The sequence below is a fragment of the Acipenser ruthenus genome, chromosome 6 (genome assembly GCF_902713425.1).
Source record: "Acipenser ruthenus chromosome 6, fAciRut3.2 maternal haplotype, whole genome shotgun sequence".
NCBI lineage: Eukaryota > Metazoa > Chordata > Actinopteri > Acipenseriformes > Acipenseridae > Acipenser > Acipenser ruthenus.
This window is the reverse complement of record NC_081194.1, coordinates 34,496,690-34,519,994: the sequence shown is the minus strand read 5'-3', so window position 1 is coordinate 34,519,994 and position 23,305 is coordinate 34,496,690. Positions and strand designations below refer to the sequence as shown.

Below are 23,305 nucleotides of genomic sequence, written 5' to 3'. Positions count from 1 at the left end.
GTAGCTATGCAAGGGCATCTCTCCCTGTTTCAACAGGGATCGCAGGTGACTCTAAGATCGTACCAGAAACTGTTGGGTCTGATAGTCCACATGCGCCCGCTTCAAGCGTGGTTCAGTGCGTTCCAGCTGCACCCCAAGTTCGACTCTCATACGTGCTCAGCAGCCCTACGCTGGTGGAGGATGTCCTCTCACCTGCGTGAAGGCGTCAGCATGGGAGTGCCATTGACCCATGAAGTGGTGACGACAGATGCCTCCAACTTGGGTTGGGCAGCAGTCTGGGAAGGCAGAGGAGTCTGCGAATCCTGGCCGGACAGCTGGATGTCCCTGCATATAAATATATTGGAGTTGCAGGCAGTTTCCCTTGCTCTCCATCACTTTGTCCCAGTACTAAGGGGTACACGCATACTGATCCGGACAGACAGCACGGCGGTGGTGGCGTATGTCAACCACCAAGGTGGCCTACGGTCCCCTGGGTTGCATCGCAGTGCCTTCAAGCTTCTGGGCTCAGAGGAACTTGCTGTCCCTACGGGCAGCACACATCCCCAGAACGATGAACTGGGTGATGAACTCCTCTCGAGGGAGGGTCCCCCTCCGTCAGAGTGGCGACTCCCCTCTCAGGTAGTGGAGCGCATTTGGGAACGATTCGGGAGAGCGCAGGTCGATCTCTTTGCTTCGGCAGAGACGACACAGTGCCCCCTGTGGTACTCCCTCCACCACTTTGTCCGGTTAGAGGAAGCGTCAGTTCTCCTAGTGAGAATATGGTTCTTGACCCTGTGCCAGCTGTTACAAGGCCAGCCTAGGGAGATTCCACTTCTTCATATTCAGTCAGGCGAGAGGCACGCTTTGGCACCCGGAGGCGGGCAGGTTCCAGCTATGGGTCTGGCCCCTGAAAGGGGCCACTGGTTAGCCCTAGGGTTGTGGGTTAGGGTTAGTGTTAGGGTTAGGGTAGACTCCACCAAGTCATTGTACGCCTGCAAGTGGAAGTATTTCCAATCTTAGTGTCTGACGAGAAGCCAAGACCCAATCTCTCACAAAGGCCCAGTTTGAGCCCATACACTCCATAGAGTTGAAGTCCCTGTCTATGGAGACAGCCTTCCTCGTGGCTATCACCTCTGCAAAGCGAGTCTGTGAGCTGCAAATGCTGTCTGTGCACAGTGCTTGCATGCGTATTTGGGATGATGGCAGCAGGGTGTCACTGCATACAAACCCTGCTCCCTCCCCAAGGTGATCACAGTCTTCCACATGAACCAGTCTGTGGAACTGGAGTCCTTCCATCCACCCCCGTTTTCTTCAGAGGAGGATAAGAGATTGAATTCCCTCTGCCCAGTGCGGGCATTGAGATGTTACATGGATAGAACAGGAGCTCTGCATCACTTTGACCAGCTCTTTGTTTGTTATGGGACACGGACCCTAGTACAGCCCCTCTCAAAGCAGCGTCTGTTGCTTTGGATTGCGGACACAGTGTCGACTGCGTACGATGTCGCGGGCTTGACCCCCCCCCCCCGGGAGGGTACACCACATACCTTCTCCAGGTTCTATCGCATTAATGTGGTAGACCCTGCCCTGCCTTCTTTAGGCACAAGGGTCCTTGAGGATGTAAGGTCACACCGCTAACCCCTGGGTTAGACAGTGTAGTGCATCCCTCACATGCTGCCATTCCTTCTCCCTCGCGACGGTTTTGGTATACATTATCCGATACGAATGTCATTGGTGGTCGTCTTCGAATTGAAAGGGAACATTAGCTTCATTACAGTAACCCTGGTTCCCTGAAAGAGAAGATGACTACCAACCGCGAGGTCGCTTCGGTCGACCTCACATGCTTGACAGAAAAAGAGAAATGGCTTCCTCAGGATGACGGTCTTAACCCCTCAGTAGGCAGGACCAAGTGGTATAGAGAGCTTAATACCTACCCAATGGGCAGGGATATCCCATACGAATGTCATCATTGGTGGTTGTCTTCTCTTCCAGGGAACCAGGGTTAAGTGAGTAACCTAACGTTCTGAGCGCTTATGCACTATATTTTTAATAAGCAAAGTAAACGAAAACTAAACAAAAACCTAACTCCGTTTTGGAGCACTTACTAACACAGTAACACCCTGACTACCAAACAGGACAGCTAAGCTGTTTACCTGTTAGAACAATACAAAACAGATGACAAAAAGGCTTTTTACAAATGACAAATAGGCTTTACACAATACCTTTGATTATTTACGACTGAGCACACCTTCAATCGGGCTCCTTTACACAGCAGCCTCGAGCAGACTGTTTGCTCTCTATATGTACCCTGCACCTGGCTCTAATTTACAATAATAGCCAGGTGCAGGTGATAATTAACAAACAAATGATAATTAAACAGTAAAACAAATACTTATTTTTTTTTTTAGCAGAGAGGATATTAACCCCCACTCCCTGCCTAGTTACTAGCTGTATATATATAAATTATATATATATATATATATATATATATATATATATATATATATATATATATATATATATATATATATATATATAGCTGTATATATATAAATTATATATATATATAGTAAAACAGTACTTCTGACATGGCTTCTGTATTTTCAGCTGCCTTACTAGCGGAATACTTACCTTCAAAAGAACAGTACTTGCTTTTCTTTGTTTAATACTTTCCTTTAGTAAACTGTATGTGGGAGTTCTAGGTGCAGCACTGTGCAGAGATGCCATTGGTCCTGGTTGTGCCATGTGGTGCTACTTGCATGTATTTGTAATTAATGCATGCTTAGTAAGTACATAGTGAAAATGTTATGCTGAAACACCTGCCCAATTTTGTCAGTTTGCAATTACTAATATATATATATATATATATATATATATATATATATATATATATATATATATATATATATATATATACATACATATACACATACACACACACACACACACAGTATATTAAAAAAAAAAAAATAGCAAAAAAGCAGCAGAGGTCTCCGTATCCCATGTAGCAATGCAGAGTGCAGACTAGCAAACACCCTCGTTTACATGAGGATCATCTAAAGCAGGGGTGCCCAATCCTGGTCCTGGAGGGCCGATGTCCCTCCTGGCTTTTGTTGCAACTGTGCCCTAAATTACTTAATTGGACCAATCAAGCCCTTATTAGAAGCTTAATTGGTCCAATTAATCAATTTAGTGTACATTTTGAACAAAAACCAGGAGGGCATCGGCCCTCCAGGACCAGGATTGGGCACCCCTGATCTAAAGCATGACAATTTCAATGGAAGCTCCTGAGAATTAAGATTTGGAAAGAGCATGAGTCATTTTTTGACTTGGGTGCTAAAAGGAAAAATTAAAGAACTTTAAAAGAGCAAAACTGTAAATAGGTATGATGTTGACAGCTACCCGTAGAGACATTGGTACATGTTATACAACACTGATTTTTACGTCATGAATGGGGGATGTTCAAAAGAAAACATTTCATGTAAGCTTGTCTTTGTCCTATTTGTACTACCATTATTTGTACTGCGTACTGTTTTTGGAAAATATAACAATGTTGATGTAATATGTAAAACTGCAGATGTTCTGGTTGAAAACGCAGATTTTGAGATGGTATGCTTTTTACAAATGCACATTTTTAAAGGCTAGCGTGACCTTTGCTGCATTTTATTTTAATTTTTACCTTTTTTTTTTTAATTCCTTGCCATTGCCATTTCTTCACAGTAAACAGTGGCCACAGACACGTTTTCATAAAGTAATAACATGAGGTTTACTTTTGCCTTTTGTAGCTGAACCAAACAAAACTGAAATTTAACTTTAAACACTTCAAAAAAAACTTCATGTCGTGGAAATGGCGTTGTAAAATAACTCATCGTTTTGGTTCTAGTTTATTACATTCCACATAACAAAGTCGCATAAAAAATATATAATATATACAATCTGTATGAAAATCACTACACATTTCCATTAAGTAGGGCACTGTTTAAGCGAGGTATTTCAGAATGATGTGTTTGCCTTTTTTCTGTTGTGAGATTCCCGTTTGTGCTAAAGCAAGCAACGCTTTTTTGACCCAGATAGCTTTCCATAGAGATCAAGATGCTTGCACGTGCATAATCTGGTTTGTTTACTTTTTTCTGTCTAAAACTTTTAAATAGAGACTCAAGAGCTGCCGTGTTGATCCTGTTTTTTTATATATATATATATATATAATCTTGTGTATCACACAACTATAGCTCAACTTTTGGTGAGGCGGTAGAAGTGTAAGGTATTTATGTAATTTCTGAATTTTGTATCAGAATACATGTAAAAAAAATATTTGTTTGGATATTTGTCCCAGCACTAAAATGAATGTATATAAACATGTTTGAAAACTTTCTACTGCTGAACTATACTAAAACAAATCTATTTTTAATAAGTTACTAAACATTTGTGTATACATGTGTCAGTATGTGTATATACATGTATTGTAATCTCTGTGTTTCAGAGTACAAGAGGATCATCCCATAATGTCTTTTACAGTTTCAAAGAATGGAAGATTAGCTTTGTTAAATGTAGCAACTCAGGTAAGATAAATAAAAAAAAAAATAATAATAATAATTAAAAACCGTGCTGTCCATGTCCTAGAATTTGATTGTGTTACTACAATAGTACTGTGGTGGTCTGAAATGTACTAATTCCTATACTTTTTTATATTCCTGTGTTATAAAATCTTTATACAATTGTAAGGAATGTTCCTATTAGAACTATTAGTTGCAGCTACACTTTTTAAATGTTGCCAGAGTGTCTCATGTCATTGACAACAAATTCAAAGTGTAACACATCAGGCATTCTACATAAGAGGTTTAAAAAATTTAACTTGGCTACTTATCAGAAGCCACTTATCTTGATGAAAGCTGTAAATGTATATTATATGTAGCTTACAATTTACAAAACTATCTTTCCTAATGGGCCCATTTTGAAGGGAATACAGTCTAGAAGTCTTGTTGAACAGTAGGTATTTGCCAATTTCAAATTGGTTGCGTTTTTGTAGACTTATCTAGTCTTTTTAAATGTTTTTATTTTGTCGTAGTAAACACACTGGCCACAGCCCTTGGGTCTCTTGACTCTCATTTACACAGAACTGCTCATTCTCTTGCCATTAAGACCCAGTTTTCTACATTTTATATCCAGTTGCAAATTTTTTTAATAAATTTTTTTTATCCAGGAATCATTATTATTTGGATGTCATTTGTGTGGGCTGGTGTAATGGTCAGATTTGTCAGATGATTGATCTGATAAATATTTTCTGTTTTTTTTTTCCCCCCATAGGGAGTTCATTTATGGGACTTGCAGGACCGAGTTTTAGTGAGAAAGTATCAAGGAGTCACGCAAGGATTTTATACAATCCACTCATGTTTTGGAGGCCATAATGAAGACTTCATAGCCAGTGGTAGTGAAGGTAAGGTTTTCAACCCAGAGAATTTCTTCATTACCATCGGGGGATTTTTTAATTGAATGTTTTAAGAAGGTCTTTACACAATGTTACTTTTATTTCTCAAGTGATAAGAATATTACTATATATGGTTAACTGTCCTTCATTAAGCAGTAGTTAACACGCACTTATAGGGAGGGCAAAACAGGAACTGCTGTGAGTTTACCTTCTGTCACTGCCTTTCAAGTCTTGCACCTGGTCAGCACCATGTGCTAAACAGATGCAGTTTACCTTACCAATCCAGATCAGTCTGACTTGACTTTTTTCCATCAAAATGTAAATGTAATGTTCCCTTTCAGGTATTAAATGTAACCATTACCGAATGGGTATTTACCTCCTAAAGTCCGAAATCCTGAATACCTTATACCGAAGCTCCGTATATGTATTTTATATATATATATATATATATGTATGTAATTTTTTTTTTTATGTGATAGTTAAGTGAATCACTGTAATAGTTTTTCTATTTACGTATATTTGTGTGCACTACAGCCTGTTGCTTATTACTTCCCACTGTGACCTTGTGCCCCGCGTGAAGCCTGCGGCTCGAGTCACTCCTTCCCAGGGACCCAGCAACATAAGTTGGCTGACTTTGTGCTCTCCCTCGAGGCAATTTGTTTTTGTTAATCAGCACCGTACAAGACGTTTTATATTATTTATGTAATTGTTAAAGTACTGTTTTTTGTTCATTGTTTTTTCTGTTTTTCAGATAATCACGCGCATGCCTGTCTGTAACGTGGTGCTTGCATGCGTACAGTAAGAGCAGCTGCTTGCTTAAGGAGCATTGCGCAGGACCGAGATACTCGCTTCAGCGCTGTTGTTGGTTTGCATCACAACCACAGTATCTCTGCTGTTTTGGTGAACAGCATCACCTTTGCGAAGGCTGTTGGTTCATTCTAACAAGCAGGCTTCCCTCAGTCTCGTGTTGGTGCTGACTGAGTGGTTTTGCCAGTGGCTTTTACAGGTGGGCATCCATGTACGTTGCCACCCGTGGTGACTGCGAACCGGTGGACCCGTACCAAAACTGGACGTAGGTAGGTACCCGGTGCCGAACTGAGCAGTAGCTGCAACCTGGTGGACCTGTACGGAACCGAGGTCACCAACCCACGTTTGATCCCAACACGGTACCGAACCGGGACGTCGGTTACCACACTGGTGCTGAACCGAACTGGTGCAAAGGCTACCAAACCGAACCCTGTAAGACATGCAAGGCCAGTCTGCCTATGGAGGACAAGCATGGCAGGTGCTCTTCCTGCCTGGGGCCAGAGCATGTCAAAGAGGCACTGGTTAATCACAGCTTCTGTGAATTTTGTGCCCCTTTAAGTGCACGCTTGGGAAGAGGTTATCCCACAGCTCTAAGGAACGTTCTGCGTCCCTTAGTCCTGCTCAGCACTCTTCCCCATCACCCTCTCTTAGAAAGGTTGCTGCGTCCTCACTCCATGGCTTTGCGCCAAGGGAGAGCGGACGACGCACCCAGGAAAGTAGCCCAGTCAGGAAACCATCCTCAAGGTCTTCCTCATCAAGCTCTGCCTCTCCTTCCCCTCCCCAGCAAAGGGGGGAAAAGAGTCGCCGTTCCAGTTGATCAGCAAACTTGGAGCAGATGGAGAAAATGTGGGCAGCTGTTTCCTACCAGGGAACTATTTTTGCTGAATTGCTGTGGGAACGGTCGGCCCCTTCTGCCCTGCCTGCCCCCTTGGGGCCCCACGGTGCTACGAGCACAGATTGGCCACAGGAGGATATACTGTCCATCGTTGCCTCTGAGGATGTGGGCAAACAGGAGCTGGCCTTCCTCTCCTTGTTGGCAGAGGGTTAGGGTTAAACAACCTTGCAAATGCCAGGCCTACAGCAGGAGTTTTTTTAGTTCACGATGAACCACGACCACCAATTGACAGTGTCTCTTAGTGGAAACAGCTGGTCCATCTATGCCTAGGCATCACCACGGCGGTGTTTCCCCTGGTCTCGGGCACTGTGTGGAATGGATGGGTGTAGAACCCCCCATGACAAGGTGTCCACATCAGTGTTTTAGAGCTGCAGGTAGGTTACCTGGCCTTGCAAATTTTTTTGCAGGAGGTTCGGGAGATGTGTTTGTCCATACAGACACACAACAGTGGTGGCTTACATCAACCACCAGGGCTGCCTCAGGTCATCCAGTCTCCATCGTGTGACAAAGGAGAGTCCCCAGCAGATCAGAGTGGAGGCTTCACCCAGAGGTGGTGAGCCTCATCTGGGAGAGGTTCGGGAGAGCAGAGATAGACCTTTGTCCCAGGAATCAACCCACTGTCCCCTCTGGTTTTACATAATAGGAGGCGGGGACCCGATGGGAATAGATGCCTTGGGACATCAGTGGCCGAAGCATCTGTTGTACGCCTTCCCACTGCTTGGCCTGTTCCCGCTGTGTCTGGGGAAAATCGTGCAGAACTGGACCAAAGTGCTCTAGTAGCCCCATTTTGGCCCAGGTCTCTGCTTTTCAACCCTTATGCAGCTCTTGAGTGGCCAACTGTGGTGACTGCTGACGTGCTGCAACCTGCTGTCAGGCACAGGGGCATCTCTGGGGTCTGGCCCCTAAACGGCTGCATTTGAGCCATGTGGTCGGTCCAACAGGGTTATTGACACCCGACAAAACACAAGGGCAGAGTCCACGTGTTCCCAGTACAGGTACAAGTGGGGTGTCTTTCAGCCGTGGTGTCTGCCTCGTGGGTTCGATCACACAGTTTGTCCCATGGCAGTAATACTGCAATTTTTGCAGGACGTATTTGATGAGGGGAAATCCACCTCCACAATAAAGGTCTATCTGGCAGCTATTTCAGCTTGCCATGTTAAGATTGACTCGTCTCCCCAGGAGCTCACTTCCTGGCGGGGCAATTTTTGAAAGGGGCTCGGTGGCTTTGGCCGCCTATGAAGGACATTGTTCCTCGCTGGAGGCTAAACGTGGTGCTTAATGCACTCATGAAGCCTCATTTGAGCCCCTGCATTCAGCTGAGCTGAAATTTGTATAATATAAAGCGGCTTTCTTGCTTGCTAGCAAAGCGGGTAGTAAGATGCAGGCATTCTCTATTGCAAAAGCCTGCTTCATTTTTACAGTGGCCAGGACAAAGGTCACGCTCCGTTCCAATCCTGCCTTTTTGCCGAAGACTATCTCGGCGTTCCAGTCTGTGTAATTGGGGGATTTCAGTCCACCTCCTTTTCAGTCTGACAGAGAGCAACAGATCCATATGCTCTGCCCAGTTCGGGCCCTGGCGTACTATGTTGACAGGATGAAAAGTTGGAGGCAGTCCAAGCAATTTTTTGTCTGCTGTGGGGCAAAATCCCATGGTCAAGCCCTGTCTAAGCAGCGGCTGTCCAAGTGGATAGCAGACACGGTCAGGACTGCCTATGAGCTGGCCCCCTCCTGAAAAGCTCACTGCTCATTCCACCATGGACATGGCAACTTCGTGGGCTTTATTCCAGGGTGCATCTGTCAGAGACATTTGCAATGCAGCAGTGTGGGCTACTCCTCATACCTTCACTAGGTTCTACAGACCTAATGTTGTCGATCCTCAAATCCCTGATTTTGGAAATAGTGTTAAGGGCGGCTTCTCAGTCGACCCCTACAACACAGGCATAGAGGTGAAAATTTCCCTCAATTTTACCTTGTAGCATTCCAGTCATTCCGCAATCTTGCCCTTGCGTTAGCTTTGGTACACTCACTCATTCAGTAATGGTTACATTTCGTACTTAATAGGGAACGTTAGGTTATTATCATAACCAGATTCTTTTCCGTTCCGGTTTGGCTCCGAACTGAACTGAATTTTCGGTCCCGGTTCCAAAAGTTAGAAACGGCTGATTTAGTTTCGTTACGGTTTGAACAAAATGAAATACCGGTTAATAACGGTTCAGATTTTTTCTAGCCAAGTAAGCTATTGTATTGGTGTTCATAGGTCTTTATTTTCTTGAATTAAACAAGAAAGCATGAAATACAGTAAATTCAAAAGGAAAACGGTGTGACAAGTTTATCTGTCTGTATCAATAAATGCACTTACTTCCTGTCTATAGAAACAACAATGCCTACGTTGCAGCCTTTAAAAGAAAATTACAGCAGTCTGTTGATTTTTTTTTCTCTTTTCTCTCTTCCTTTTGCCTGAGTTCGAGTTTACAACTTGTTTGTTTTTTAAACAATTAAACAGCGATATTTCCCAACAATCTCGATGGGTTAGCGCCCTTCCATTCAACGTAATAACTTAATGCAATGTTTGACTTTAATACTCTGCAGCTAATCAAGATCATTGCTCCATCAAATATGCCACTTGCTTTTTTTTCCCGTTCTGTAATAAAAAATAAAAAAAAATTCCAGGGCTCTACAAATCTGCTGTATATTTGAAAGATAATACCAAAATAACATTTTTTGTGACAAACATCTCTTCAAAGCATTATATATTTACCATAACCTGCATATTTCTTATTGCATCGCTACTCTGTTTTAAACAGAAGATATGCAGAAAAAAAATCCTCTCCAAGTAATCAATTACGTATGACTAAGGCTACAATTTTGGCACTGTCATTTTTAGTACATCTCACGGACGAGGTTAGGAAAAAAAAAAAAAACAAGAATTCATGGAAAGTTCACCAAATATAGCTTTAGCTACATCAACATACACAAGAGCTTTTAAATAGTACACCAAAACCAGTAATATAAAGACTATTGCTTTCGATTGCTGACAAGTTTAAATGTTACTTTAGATTAAAAGACTTAGAGTACATACTTCTGACAGACATCATTTCTGGTCGGAGTCGAGGGACTTCTTGCAACGCGCGTCTTTTTTGGAAAGCACAGCTTTTTGTCAAACCTTTCATCTGTCATTCTAAAATATCTCTCACTGTCACATGCCTGCATCTCTGTAAATAATGTTTGAAATGATGCCATTCGGGTTCTCTGTTGGTTGAGAGGACAGAGCAACAATGTTTTTTTTAATCCTCTTGTATAGTGGTTCAAACTCGGCACATCTACTTAACCCTTTTCAGTCCATTTATTCAGCGCGTCTCAGGTGTGTCAGGTCCAATTTATTTTCACATGCGCTGTTTATTTTACACACTCTGTTTTAAACGTTGTTGTTTTTTTTTTCATAGTAAAACAGCTTTAAAAGGCACTGCATATCAACAGGACACTCAGTACTGCATCTCCAGCCCCGCCCCGCCCCACTCCTTGTTCGCTGTATTTTTCACATACCTCTTCATAGTCGTGCATACTGATAAATCATCTCCTGATCACTCGTTTTATCACCAAACTCCTCAATAATGCGATCCAAGTCATTATTTTATTACTATAACATCTCAAAAAGCTCAGCAAATGTCTGTGATATTCTTTGAGCGCTGGATGCAGAAGCAGCTATCTTGTTTGTTTATGGCCGTGTTATCTCTGTGGTGCCGGGGCCGTGTATTGCTCAGATCCACCCCCTTTTTATTTATTTATGTATTTATTTATTTTTTCGGCTTCTCTCGGCTCCTATTAGTCTCACTCGGCCATTGAGTAATTTTCTTGGCTTTTTCCGGAGAAAAAACGACTAGAGAGTCCTGTGCTTTTACCGGAAAAGGAAAATTGTAATGTCGGACCTGGTCCGACATAGGATCGCAAAGGGTTAAATGTACATTAAAGTATTGTATTTATATGAACAACAGCTGCGACCACTTTGTGCAGTCAAAAGGTATGCGACGTCTGTGCCTGACGTATTGCATTCATCTGCAACAGAAGTACTGCATGAACCAGGCTTATAGTTTTCCACGATTCTGAAACAAACAGCATGTTGTAAAGAAAGCCTCTGTAAGTTGGTAAACTTTTGTTGTCTCATGCATTTGTTGTTCTGTCTTTACAGAAAACAGGTCACTCACAATTTTTTTTTGCATTTTAGCTGTCACTGATTTACATGCTTGCTCGCTCAGCTATCTCATTCGCTGACCTATATAGCTACACATAAATGCTGCGTGAAACAACCAAACAATTTACAGATACTCGCAGATTTATATTTTCAGTGCATGATAATGCATGTTTTAAAGGAAATAAAGAATCTGCCTAATCAAAACTGTTTTATATCCATTTTCAGGATTTCACTGACTTTTTTTTTTTAATTCACGATTTCCGTGACCTCAGTGATAAAATCGTAGCCTTACGTGTGAACACTTTATTATTAAGCATCGGTATGCACATTTCACAGTAAGACATACAACAAATTCAACACGTGCAACTTCTACATACTTCTTTTGGATATAACAATGAAAATGAAACATGGAACAGTTAAATCATGAATCATTAAATGATTGAGAATACAATGAAAGAAATTTGTTATACAATAAACATTGCTGTTTTCTCAAGTGCCTTTACTCTTAATATCCAGGAATATAACTAACAAACCTCAGTTTATTAACAAAGCACTCCACTTACCACACATTTGTACAGCTTGTTTTCTGTGTACATAACTTAATAAGTTACTAACAGTACTTGTTATTCTGAGCGATCACGTGAATCCGGAAGATGGAAGCCTGAACTGAAGGCAAATTAAATAGTGTGATTTTGATTCACTGCTAGCTGCTCCGAAAAAAGCAACCTAAATGTTATGTTGAATTTCATTAGCTGGCTGTGATGTAATGCTTTGTCGTCGAACACTGGGGTGTAAGTGGGGTGTACCATGGGAAGAGAGCTTTTTTCAAATGATTGTTTGTTTGAAAACAGTGGAACGAGACAGAGAGAACAGACTGAAAGGGAACGAAAAAAAAAACCTTATTAACTGATAAACAAAACCTTGAATATAATTTTCATTCCAGAACATAATAAATAATTTCGTTTTTGTTTCTGTTCATGAAAGTTTTTTTTTTTTTCGTTTTATCGTTCCTCTTCCGGTTCCCGTTCCGTTCCAAATCCCTGATCATAACCCTGATTCCCAGCAATGTAACCATTAACCTTCAAGGTTGCTGCGTCCATGGTTGCAGCAGATTTGAAGGAAAAATGACGCCAAGATCTGTGAGCGCAGTATTTTTGTGCCCTCGGGGGCCGGGCCACGACTGTGTTACAGGCTCAAAGAGCAACTTTGATATACAACTTTCAGGATTTGGGTCTTTAGGAGGTAAATACCCATTCAGGATTAATAGTCTTTTGGTAAAATAGTTGATCAGTTGAGTTTTAGAAACTGTAATTACACAGTTCCCACTACCTAGTATAATACACAGTATTAATGTTCTATATATTTTTTGCAGTATCATTAGGCCTGTATTTCACATGAACTGTATTTAAACCATACAGTTAGTAGGGCTTTTTTTAATCCCCCTTACATTTTTCATGTTTATGTGGTCTATTTGACATGATACTGATAGCTTTAATTTAGTATTTCCAAGCATTTTATTAACCCTGTTTGTTTTGTTTAGACCATAAGCTGTATATCTGGCACAAACGTAGTGAGCTGCCAATTGCGGAGCTGACGGGACACACACGCACAGTAAACTGCGTTAGCTGGAACCCGCAGGTCCCTGGCATGATGGCGAGTGCCTCTGATGATGGCACTGTTAGGATATGGGGACCAGCACCTTTTGTAGACAGCCAGGATTTTGAAGGTAACAATGGTAACAAAGATGTTTCTATTAATCTTCATTGGGGTCTGGACATTGTTTATCCAGATGATGTTGAACAACAGAAAACAAAGTTACTGTAAAACAAGAAATGTTGGTGACAAATACTGGCATTTTGACAGCATTGAAATGTTTGTTTTTCAGTCAAATTAGGATGTTTAATCCCTTTTTAACGTATTTTGTTGGCAAACCTGAAGTAAATATTAGTAACAAAGTAAAAACTATGATTTTGGAAATCAAGTGCTGTTCATTCACACCACCTGCTTGCCACAGTTGATTTTTATTGCATGAGTGTCACTCTCCTGACTTAAGACACATCATCTTTAACACATTGTTTTAGTTTTATGTTTTGTTCTAGCATAAGGCTTTTTAAATTGATTTTCTGTTTGGGGACCCCTTTTCAAAATCTACTTTTAAATAGGGCCAATCGTATGAGAAGAAAAAACCTACTGCAGTGAAACTCAATATTTTAACTATATCCAAGTATCAGAGGAGGGTCTGTCTCGCTGCATTAATGAGGATGAATGTTGTTGAATGCTAAATAAATTAGCGCAAGATTCATATTATACGTAGATAAACCTTATGATTTTAGGAATACTGTTATGGTAAAACGTATACATAACAGTGATGTAGACAAATGTTTTGGGCCAGTGCCTTCATCATTGTAAAAATGATGAAGAAAGAACTAGCGGATACATTTGTCTAATTAACTGACTACATTTCTTGTAGGTTTTACCTTCCTGGTGAACAGTATTTGGTCTTAATATCCAGAATGTTTTTTATTCAGTTGTTCCAAGAAAGCCCTGCTCCCCACTCCTTCACATGATTGAGTTTTAAATACACTTTTTTTCTCTATTTTACTATCTTTAATTCTTGTCAATCCTGTGCACACTTTTTCTTGAAACACAGGATCTTGTAAAGCCATGGGTATTCATCCAGCTGTGCTGCCAGATGATGCTTTACTATAATCATCTTCCGAAGGTATATACCTGGTGGGTGGGGTGCCATTGGCATGTTTTGTTCCCAACTGTATTGGCTTCGGGAATTGCTACATTGGGATAAATGTCTGATCACAATTATCTCCATACACTTTTTAGGATTCGTCACTTGTTTTGTGTTGGGAGTTTTTTTTTTTTTTTGTTGAGTATTCATATTTTGCAATTCAAGGATTAAGTCATTGGGGGTGTGTGTGTGTATATACGGTGCCGTGAAAAAGTATTTGTCCCCTGTCTGATTTTCTGCATTTTTGCGTATTCTTGACACTGAATGTTATTAGATCTTCAACCAAAACTTAATATTAGATAAAAGGGACCCTGAGTGAACAAGTAACACAAAAATTTGATACATATTTCATTTATTTATTAAAGAAAGTTATGCAACACCCAATGCCCCTGTGTGAAAAAGTAATCGCCCCCTTAGACTCAATAACTGGTTACGCCACCTTTAGCAGCAATAACTGCAACCAAACGCTTTCTGTAGTTATTGATTAGTCTCTCACAGCGCTGTGGAGGAATTTTGGCCCACTCCTCCATGCAAAACTGCTTCAACTCAGTGACATTTGTGGGTTTTCGAGCATGAACTGCTCGTTTCGAGTCCTGACACAACATCTCAATGGGGTTTAGGTCTGGACTTTGACTAGGCCATTCCAAAACTTTACATTTCTTGTTCTTCAACCATTCTGATGTAGACTTGCTTGTGTGTTTCGGATCATTGTCTTGCTGCATGACCCAGCTGCGCTTCAGCTTCAGCTCACGGACGGATGGCCTGACATTCTCCTGTAGAATTCTCTGATACAGAGCAGAATTCATGGTTCCTTCAATGATGGCAAGGCCTCCAGATCCTGATGCAGCAAAGCATCCCCAAACCATGACACTACCACCACCATGCTTAACCGTTGGTATGAGGTTCTTACTGTGTAATGCAGTGTTTGGTTTTCGCCAGACATAACGGGGCCCATGTCGGCCAAAAAGTTCCACTGTTGACTCATCTGTCCATAGAACATTGTTCCATAACTCTTGAGCATCATCCAGGTGCTTTTTGGCAAACTTGAGACGAGCATTCATGTTCTTCTTAGTGAGCAATGGTTTCTGCCTTGCTACTCTGCCATGAATCCCATCTTTGCCCAGTGGATGGTGGAGTCATGAACACTAACCATAGCCGAGGCAAGAGAGGCCTGCAGATCCCTGGATGTTGTTCTAGGGTTTTTTGTGCTTCCTGGACAATTTTACACCTTGTTCTTGGAGAGATTTTGGTAGGACGGCCACTCCTGAGAAGATTCACTACTGTCCCAAACTTTCTCCATTTGGACAATATGGCTCTGACTGTGGTTCGGTGGAGCCCCAGAGCCTTAGAAATGGCTTTGTAACCCTTTCCAGACTGATAGGCATCAACAACTGTTTTTCCAGAGGTCTTCAGGAATTTCTTTTGTTCGTGGCATGATGTGCCTCTAGAACCTGTGTGCTGACAACTTCACTCTGATGGTAAGGGCCAAAGTTAGTCAGATTTATATTGGGCAGGGCTGGCCCAAATCAGGCCTGGTTGTTAACCAAAGTACTCAAACAGCTGACCCTAATTATCCCTTTAATTGGGTTGAGTTAACTAGGGGGGGCAATAACTTTTTCACACCTGAAGATTGCATGTTTGATTACCTTGCACACCAAACAAATGAAAGAAGCACCAAACTTTGGTGTCATTTTTTCTCTCAGACTCCCTCTAATATACTAATACAACCCACAAAAAAATCTGACCAAATACAATGTGAAAAATGTGCAAAAATCAGATGGGGCAAATACTTTTTCACAACACTGTGTGTGTGTGTGTGTGTGTGTGTATAATATAACTAAAATAAATAAACAAATTATATATATATATATATATATATATATATATATATATATATATATATATATAAATATATATATATATATATATATATATATATATATATATAATTTCAAAACACAGCTAATTTATAGTGAGTTCAATTAAATGGAATGGAACCTATTCTACAGCTCAAGAACAAATACAGGAAGTTGCAGTCTGACACCCAATTGACAAGTCTGCCTTTCAATTTTAAAGACTTAAAATCAAAGATCCTATTATACCAAGATACTCAACTCCGCCTTTAATTCAGTCACACAGCAGATAGGGGGTAATGGGATACAGTGAGAGCCCCAGGGCTATTTTTTAAGCATTATATTTTGCTGTGCAAATGTACTTTGTCAAGCAGGCTGCTGCAGTTGGAATTTGTTTGTAATATTACCTTAATTAAATGTATTAAAGCTAAACTATAATCAATTAATACAGGCCTTAGTTTTATTAATTTAATTTTATTATTATACATATATATATAAAAAACAGAGAAGTTAGGGTACTAAACAATAAATTAAAAAAAAACCATTAAAAAAAAATAATAATAACTTTAAATATCAATAAAAGCAGCTCAGTCCGACACCGCTCCATTGACTCTCCAATAAAAAAAACTTTTCTGGTGCTCTTTGTATCCCATAACCCTTTGATGCAGCGTGACAGAAGTCCCTATAATGAATAAGCAGAGTATCTTGGTATAGTAGAATAGCTTTTTTAAAATGATTAAGCCTAAAGGGAAAAAAGTATTATTCTGTATTCTAAACCTTTTTGTTGTCTTTTTCCTCACAGAGGATGGCAGTAGCATGAATAGTTGATGGTGACTTTGGAGTGGATGACTTCTCTAAATAACAAAACAAAAAACAAACAAAAAAAATAGTTGCATTTTAAATCGCTCTGGAGTTGGTGTAACAATCTTGATCGATCACTGGACAGAAATGGCTCATCGTTTAAATATAAAAGAGAGAGGAAGAAAAAAAAAACAACCATTTTTGGCACCCAAACCGGAGCCAAGCATCTACCACCTTGCTTCATAGTAACCAAGTCAAGAAGAAGCACGTCATTAGAACGCAGTTGGACACCATGTTGAATTATCCCCATTGGTCTGTGAAGAACTGTGCTACATTGAGACTATCCATTGAACTCAGCAATGTGTTTTTTTTTTTTGTTTTAGTTTAGTTTTGTTTTTTCTTTTTGCCATTTTGGTCTGGCAGTTTTCTCTTCCTTGTCATTCTTCTACGTAATGGAATTCAAATGCTTGTTTGGAATTTATTTAACATTTTAGAAGGCTTGATTAGTGAAAATGGAGTGCTTTAGTCTGAATATACATTTAATAGGAGAGGTATTTTATCCTTATTTCCTCTTTTCCTGAGTGTCCCAGGCTGGTCTCGTTTAGAATCTCTACAGCACGGTTCATGGTTTCTCAAACTTTATTAGCATGGAGAAGCCAAGATCATTACATAATTACACGGAATCATTGCGTAGCACATGCTCAGTATCAGACTGAATTAACCAGTGGTATGTATCATACATTTTTATGGAATGATATACATGGATTACCTGAAACAGCAATAGAATCCCATCCATCTGATCTTAACTACAGTACTGTGCAGGCCTATTGACACCTGTACCACATATCTTGCCATGCAGGCCCTAATCTTAATCCTTATTTAACTGACTAAGTTCAATATATAACATTGGGGGCTGTCTTTTTATAATTACAAAAATTAAGAGAAAAGGGGTAGAGAGAACAAAAGCAGAGTTGTCCCAATTGTTCTGGTCTGTGACATTCTGAGCAAGGTCTACTGGAATGATTCATGGCTAAGCTTAAGTGATGTTTTACTCTGTATCAAATATATACATACACACAGAAATGTTTGACATCTCCCCCAAAAGTACTAGACTAAATATAAATGGGATATTTCCTAGATTTGGTAAACAGTTCAAAAGTATGCCCTCTGTCATTTATTTTTGCATTCAAGATGTAATATCTAAATGTTCTATGCATTTGTTTAGTTATGTACACAAATTATCTAAAATTGGCCACTCCTGTATTTAAAAATATATATATTCTTTTTGAGAAGAACGAACTAGCTATTTTGTGTTTTTCAAAAACTTAGCTTATAGTGGCATTGCATAATTATAAACCAAACACTGCACCTTCAGACGGCACAGGGAAAAGGTGATATCTGCTCATTTTATAGTGTACAAACTGCAGTTTCCATCAGTAGTGATCAAGGTATTTCAGATGTGCCCAGCTGTCCTAAGATTTTTGTAGACTTTGGTTTAATCGTTGTACTAGCCTTCACCTATTGCAGTATTCATACTTATAAAGTAGGTGAGAAATATGACTTGAGTTTTTTCCAATATGCTTAAAAAAAGTCCAAACTGCCCCACTGCAGTTATTTCAGCTATGGGGGATGCTTCTAACTTGGTAATTCCTAAACTCAACTTGTTTTCTGTTTAATTCTGGGGCAAAATGTTGCAGACTTAAATTGTTAAGATTCTTTTTTTAAATAGTCGGTTCACTTTTTTCTTCTTCTTTTCTACCATGTTAGAAGAACATTATACTGGCATGTTAAATTACAGAACTTGTCCAAATATGAGCAGATCTCTCTGTATTGTGTAGAAAGTACTTTTATCTAAGTTGTGGAAAGTTTTGGCTTACCTAAATTAAACCATCCTTTGCTACAGTTTACCCTTTACACAGCGCATTTCTGTTGTGCTTTTGCTTTGTTGGAACACTTATTTGAATGTTGATATATTTGCAGAACTTTACAATATTATATCCTTATTTCATGTGAAGTTGTTCCAGGTTGGAAAAAAATAATTCAATTTTATACTCAACTCAGACAATTAGGTTTAGAGGTTTAAACAGTGAGGTTAATTGTGGAGTAAGATTTAAAAAAAAAATTAAAAAAAAAAAAAAAAAAAAAAATTACATTATTCAATTAGTTATTGTATATTTTAGTCTATACCAGTTTGTAATGTCATTATTTTGATACCCAGAGTAGTTTCAATTTAATCAAAATACATTTTTAAAGAAGGTAAACCATTTTATGGTTGAGATTGCTTTATTCTTTCTGTATAAAAATGTTTAACTTCCACCTGCATTTTCAGTTTTTGTAATTATTTTGTACCTTACAATCATAACATTGAGTGTAACTATAGTTAGTGCAACTGTTTACTTTTGTAAAGGTTTTTTTTTTATATATATATATATATATATAACTGGGATGCAGAAAGTCTCTTCAAGGGGTGCGGGTTGGGGAATGGAAGAAAATCTGAAAATTGGGGCCATCATGGCAAAATGCCGCTTTAACTAGAAACATTCTCTTGGTAATGTTTTGTCTCTTAAGCTTTTATGTATGATTTTAAATGTTTATTTTTTCTTTGTGTTAGCAAGTTGTTTAAACATGTTTGGTTAGAATTGCTTTATTGTCTGGAGCACTTTCTTGCCTAATTTAGCTTTCACATGCCTTTTAGTAAGGTGCTACATATTTCCGTAAGACGCCAGAGCAGTCACAAACTTAAACAGAAATTCAAGCAAGTAAAAATACAAAACAAAAAAAAAAAACTTGTCCTTATTACAAAAAAAAAAAAAAAAAAAAAAAAAAAAACTTAGTAGAGACTATTAAATAATATACGAGGTTTGACCTGGTTCCAGGGAAGGGACATTACAAAAATAAAATAAATATAATTTAGAAACCCATAATATACCTATTTCTGAAAACAATAGTATAAATAAAAGATTTTTGTCATCGCAAATAATTTTTAAATGAAATAGTAGCGTGTGCAGAAAACCATAGATAAATGGAATTTCAAACCAACAAAGGCAGGATGTTGATATGCTTGTGGATATTTGAATAATGTAGTTGAATAATTACAGCTTTGGTCTAGACTCAGTTATGTATTTAACATTAACATGAGCTTTATTTCCTCCATTAAATGACCATAAATTTAGATAATTAGATTCTCCCAATTACTTCATAAAATGTTATATTTATTTTGCAAAGTTGACACTTATTCTAAGCATTTACTGTATAGAATGTTTCACACAGTACAGGTATTATGAAGTCCCTATAGTTACTATGTGTCAATTTAACAGTGCCACTTATCACTTCTTTTTATTACCTCTACCTGTTTTATGGTCTTGATCTCAGACTGGTGCAAAGTGCTTTGGTCTGCCTGATCAATGACTGCCTTTTAAGTGTGATTTAAATTAGTCGGATTACATAACTATTTATGTTGATTTAAGTTGGGAGAAACATTGTGAAAAAGTGTGGACACTGATTTCAAAATCCAACCTGAAACATCTATTTGATAAGGTTGCCTCCAATATAGTTATAGGCAGAAAACATATCTTGCTGCTTACAGTTCCACCCTATACACCCCAAAAAACATAGAAGATAAATATTGCATTTGTATACATTGATTGTATCCCCGTGTATAATACATGCAGCCTGCTTTGATTGCATTTCTGAATCTGAATGTACAGAACATGGCCTGCACTGCAGGTGGGCACAAGTCATTATTTAATCTGTTTTAAGTGATTTAATTTTGCTTTGACCTTCAAGAAAATAGCATGACTTTTAGACTTTGTGACCCGTCTCCCATCTTGAATCACAAAAGCTTTGTCAAAAAGGTCTTGTTTCTGCTCATATATTGGATGATGATTAATTTTCTCCCAGCAGTTATTTGTATTTTGAAGCAATTTGTTAACTGTACAAATGCAGGCTTAATCCATGAACCGAGCTGCAGAGGCTGATAAAATACTATACTTGCTCATCTCAGATTTCTAAACTGTCAAGATTTATATATATGGAGTTGTGGAGGATCTAGTTACATTTAGAGCTTTTTTGGTATGTATGACTATTTGCTATGGACTGATATTAAATGTTTAAAAAGACAGTTTTTCTGCTCTCATCTTTTCTTATGGATTTTGTTTCCTTTTTTTCTTTTCAGACAATACATTGTTTTTGTTTATTTTGCTGTATCATCACTTTAAAATGTAAAGTGCCATTCGGCCTTTAATTTATTTATTTTCACCTTTTTCCCCACTACTGATTATTTACAGAACACATTTTACCAGCTGTTTTTTTAATATGTAGTATTTTTAACATATCTTGTTAATAGAAATTACATTAATATTTGTTTTTTATTGTATCACTTTTTTTAAAACAAAAAAACAGAATCACTTTTTATGGTGGTGCTCTGCACTTAACAATAGTTTGTATTTTCTTAAACTCAATAAAAGACAAAAACAACAGAGTATTCTCGTAGCCACATGAATGATGGAGAACGTTTTTAAACTGGAGAACCATGAGCCAGGACTCAGGACCCCACCCCCACCCCCACCCCCACCCCCACCCCCACAGTCTAACTCCTGGTTTTCTTGTGGTTTTATTATTATTATTATTATTATTATTATTATATTTTTTATTATTATTATTTTTTTTAAACTTCAGGTGGCTTCTCTTACCCTCAACTTGGAAAATGGAATGGAAAGATCACACCTAAATAAATGCTATGATTTTAAAATAATGGAGTAGGGAAGGTGATGAAGGTTACCAAAACAAAAAAAAATGTTTCAAAATTAACACTTTTTTTTCAGAGAACTGTTAGACAAACATGCTCATTTTTCATTCTCTTGTAAAGTCTTCAAAATGCACATTTATTTCCATGTCTGGATTTAAGTTGTTGTTTTTTTTCCCCCAAAGAGTTGGTGTTCTATAGTTACCCAACGTAAGTTGTATGCATCTTCTAGGCTTTTCAGTGGGACATTTGGAGAGCTCTAATTTGCATTTAAATGTGTTATTAATATTCTATAAAAGTGATTGTACTGTTTTGTAATGTTGTGTAGGAAGTGTTCTGTATGCATATTTTAAATAAAGCATTCAGGGTTTATATATATATATATATATATATATATATATATATATATATATATATATATATATATATATATATATATATATATATATAATATATTATAGTCGGATGGGGGTAAAAACAGTAAATGGTTTAGCATTAGAGGGTTCAATTTAAAATACAGCTTGCACATCAGTGGGGTAAATGGTGTATGCAGTTGTTTATAGTAACCAGTTTTAATAATAAAAAAATAAACTTTGGAATACAAAATTGAGTTTTTAAAGTTTTATTTGTATTTTAAGTTATTTTCAATGACCAATTACAAACCTTATTAGAATTAGTCGTATTGGGAATATTTTATTTTGTTATAATACATGGTAACAAGATATTTATAAAATGGGGTTAGTAAATTATATAACTAGTAAAGTGTACATTTGGAAAGCTGATGTTGGCGAAATGACTTGTACTGTTAGGCTTGTGAGTTTTTAGGAAAATAAGTTCACCATGTATTATGTGGGTAAATTATTGATTCTTGTTGCACCCATCAGGGTCAGTTATCCACTGCTACTTGGTTAGTATTTTTACTCAGCCAGCATCTCTCTCTAAAATCTGTTTTCACCGTTGATACAATCTATTTCTCTTTTACCAATGTGCTGGTCAATTTCATTTCATCACGTTTCCTCACTTTAAACATTTTCTGAATCCTCACCATTATAGTCGAGAGCATCACATCCCTGTATGACTGTTTTGCTTTGATTGCAAAAGGCATTGCTAGCACCACTGCCGACACCCACTTCTATGACACACACAGCTAAGATAAGATCAAATTGGTCTTAAGACATAAGCATTCTAAAAATCAAGCCTACATGGGGTAGGTCTATATCCAGTTGTTAATGTGTTTTTAAATTACTTATTTGCTGCTTACACTGAGGCTGAAGATACTGACATAAAGGTAGTGCACATTGTTATCTTAAACAGATGCAATTCTGCATGTTTGGTGATAGACGATCAGCAGTGTGCAGATATTGCAATTGTGTTAACTCATTTTCCCCACATATATTATAGAATCAGATCTGTTTGAAAAGGCAGGTAAAGTATTACACAGGATTGATCAATAATTAATCTGTGTTTTCTTTAGGCAATATAGTTTTTAATTAAGGCTGTTTTATCAATAAACAATGTTTTGCCACATTGATAATTTTTACACAGCCTAGACAAATGTCTGAAAAAATACATATGTTTGGAGCAATGCAAATTACATATTTCTATTAAGTATTATAATGACATCACCAAAGGTGTCATTCCTATATGAAGAATGGATTGTCCAAAAGTATTATATATATATATATATATATATATATATATATATATATATATATATATATATATATATATGGTGTGCGCACATACTGCTGTGCAAAAGTCTTAGACTTGTTTCATTTTATTACTCTGATGAATTATGAGCATTAACAATTTACTCAAAGCCTCCACTAGTGTTTTCTACTATTATAACAACCTTGACTTGCATAAATAAGG

The 23,305-nt window shown here is 38.2% G+C and overlaps 1 protein-coding gene across 1 annotated transcript in view; it reads left to right on the top strand.

Annotated features, from left to right (window-relative positions):
- The window catches only part of wdr26a (WD repeat domain 26a), a 108,194-nt gene extending 87,385 nt beyond the window's left edge, over positions 1 to 20,809 (top strand). The window contains exons 11-15 of the mRNA XM_034017007.3: positions 4,457 to 4,535; positions 5,281 to 5,410; positions 12,833 to 13,018; positions 13,943 to 14,014; positions 16,691 to 20,809. Of these exons, the coding sequence (XP_033872898.1) occupies positions 4,457 to 4,535; positions 5,281 to 5,410; positions 12,833 to 13,018; positions 13,943 to 14,001 (454 nt within the window). The 3' untranslated portion in view covers positions 14,002 to 14,014; positions 16,691 to 20,809. The remainder of the gene's footprint in view (positions 1 to 4,456; positions 4,536 to 5,280; positions 5,411 to 12,832; positions 13,019 to 13,942; positions 14,015 to 16,690) is intronic.
- The last annotated feature ends 2,496 nt before the right edge of the window (positions 20,810 to 23,305 follow it).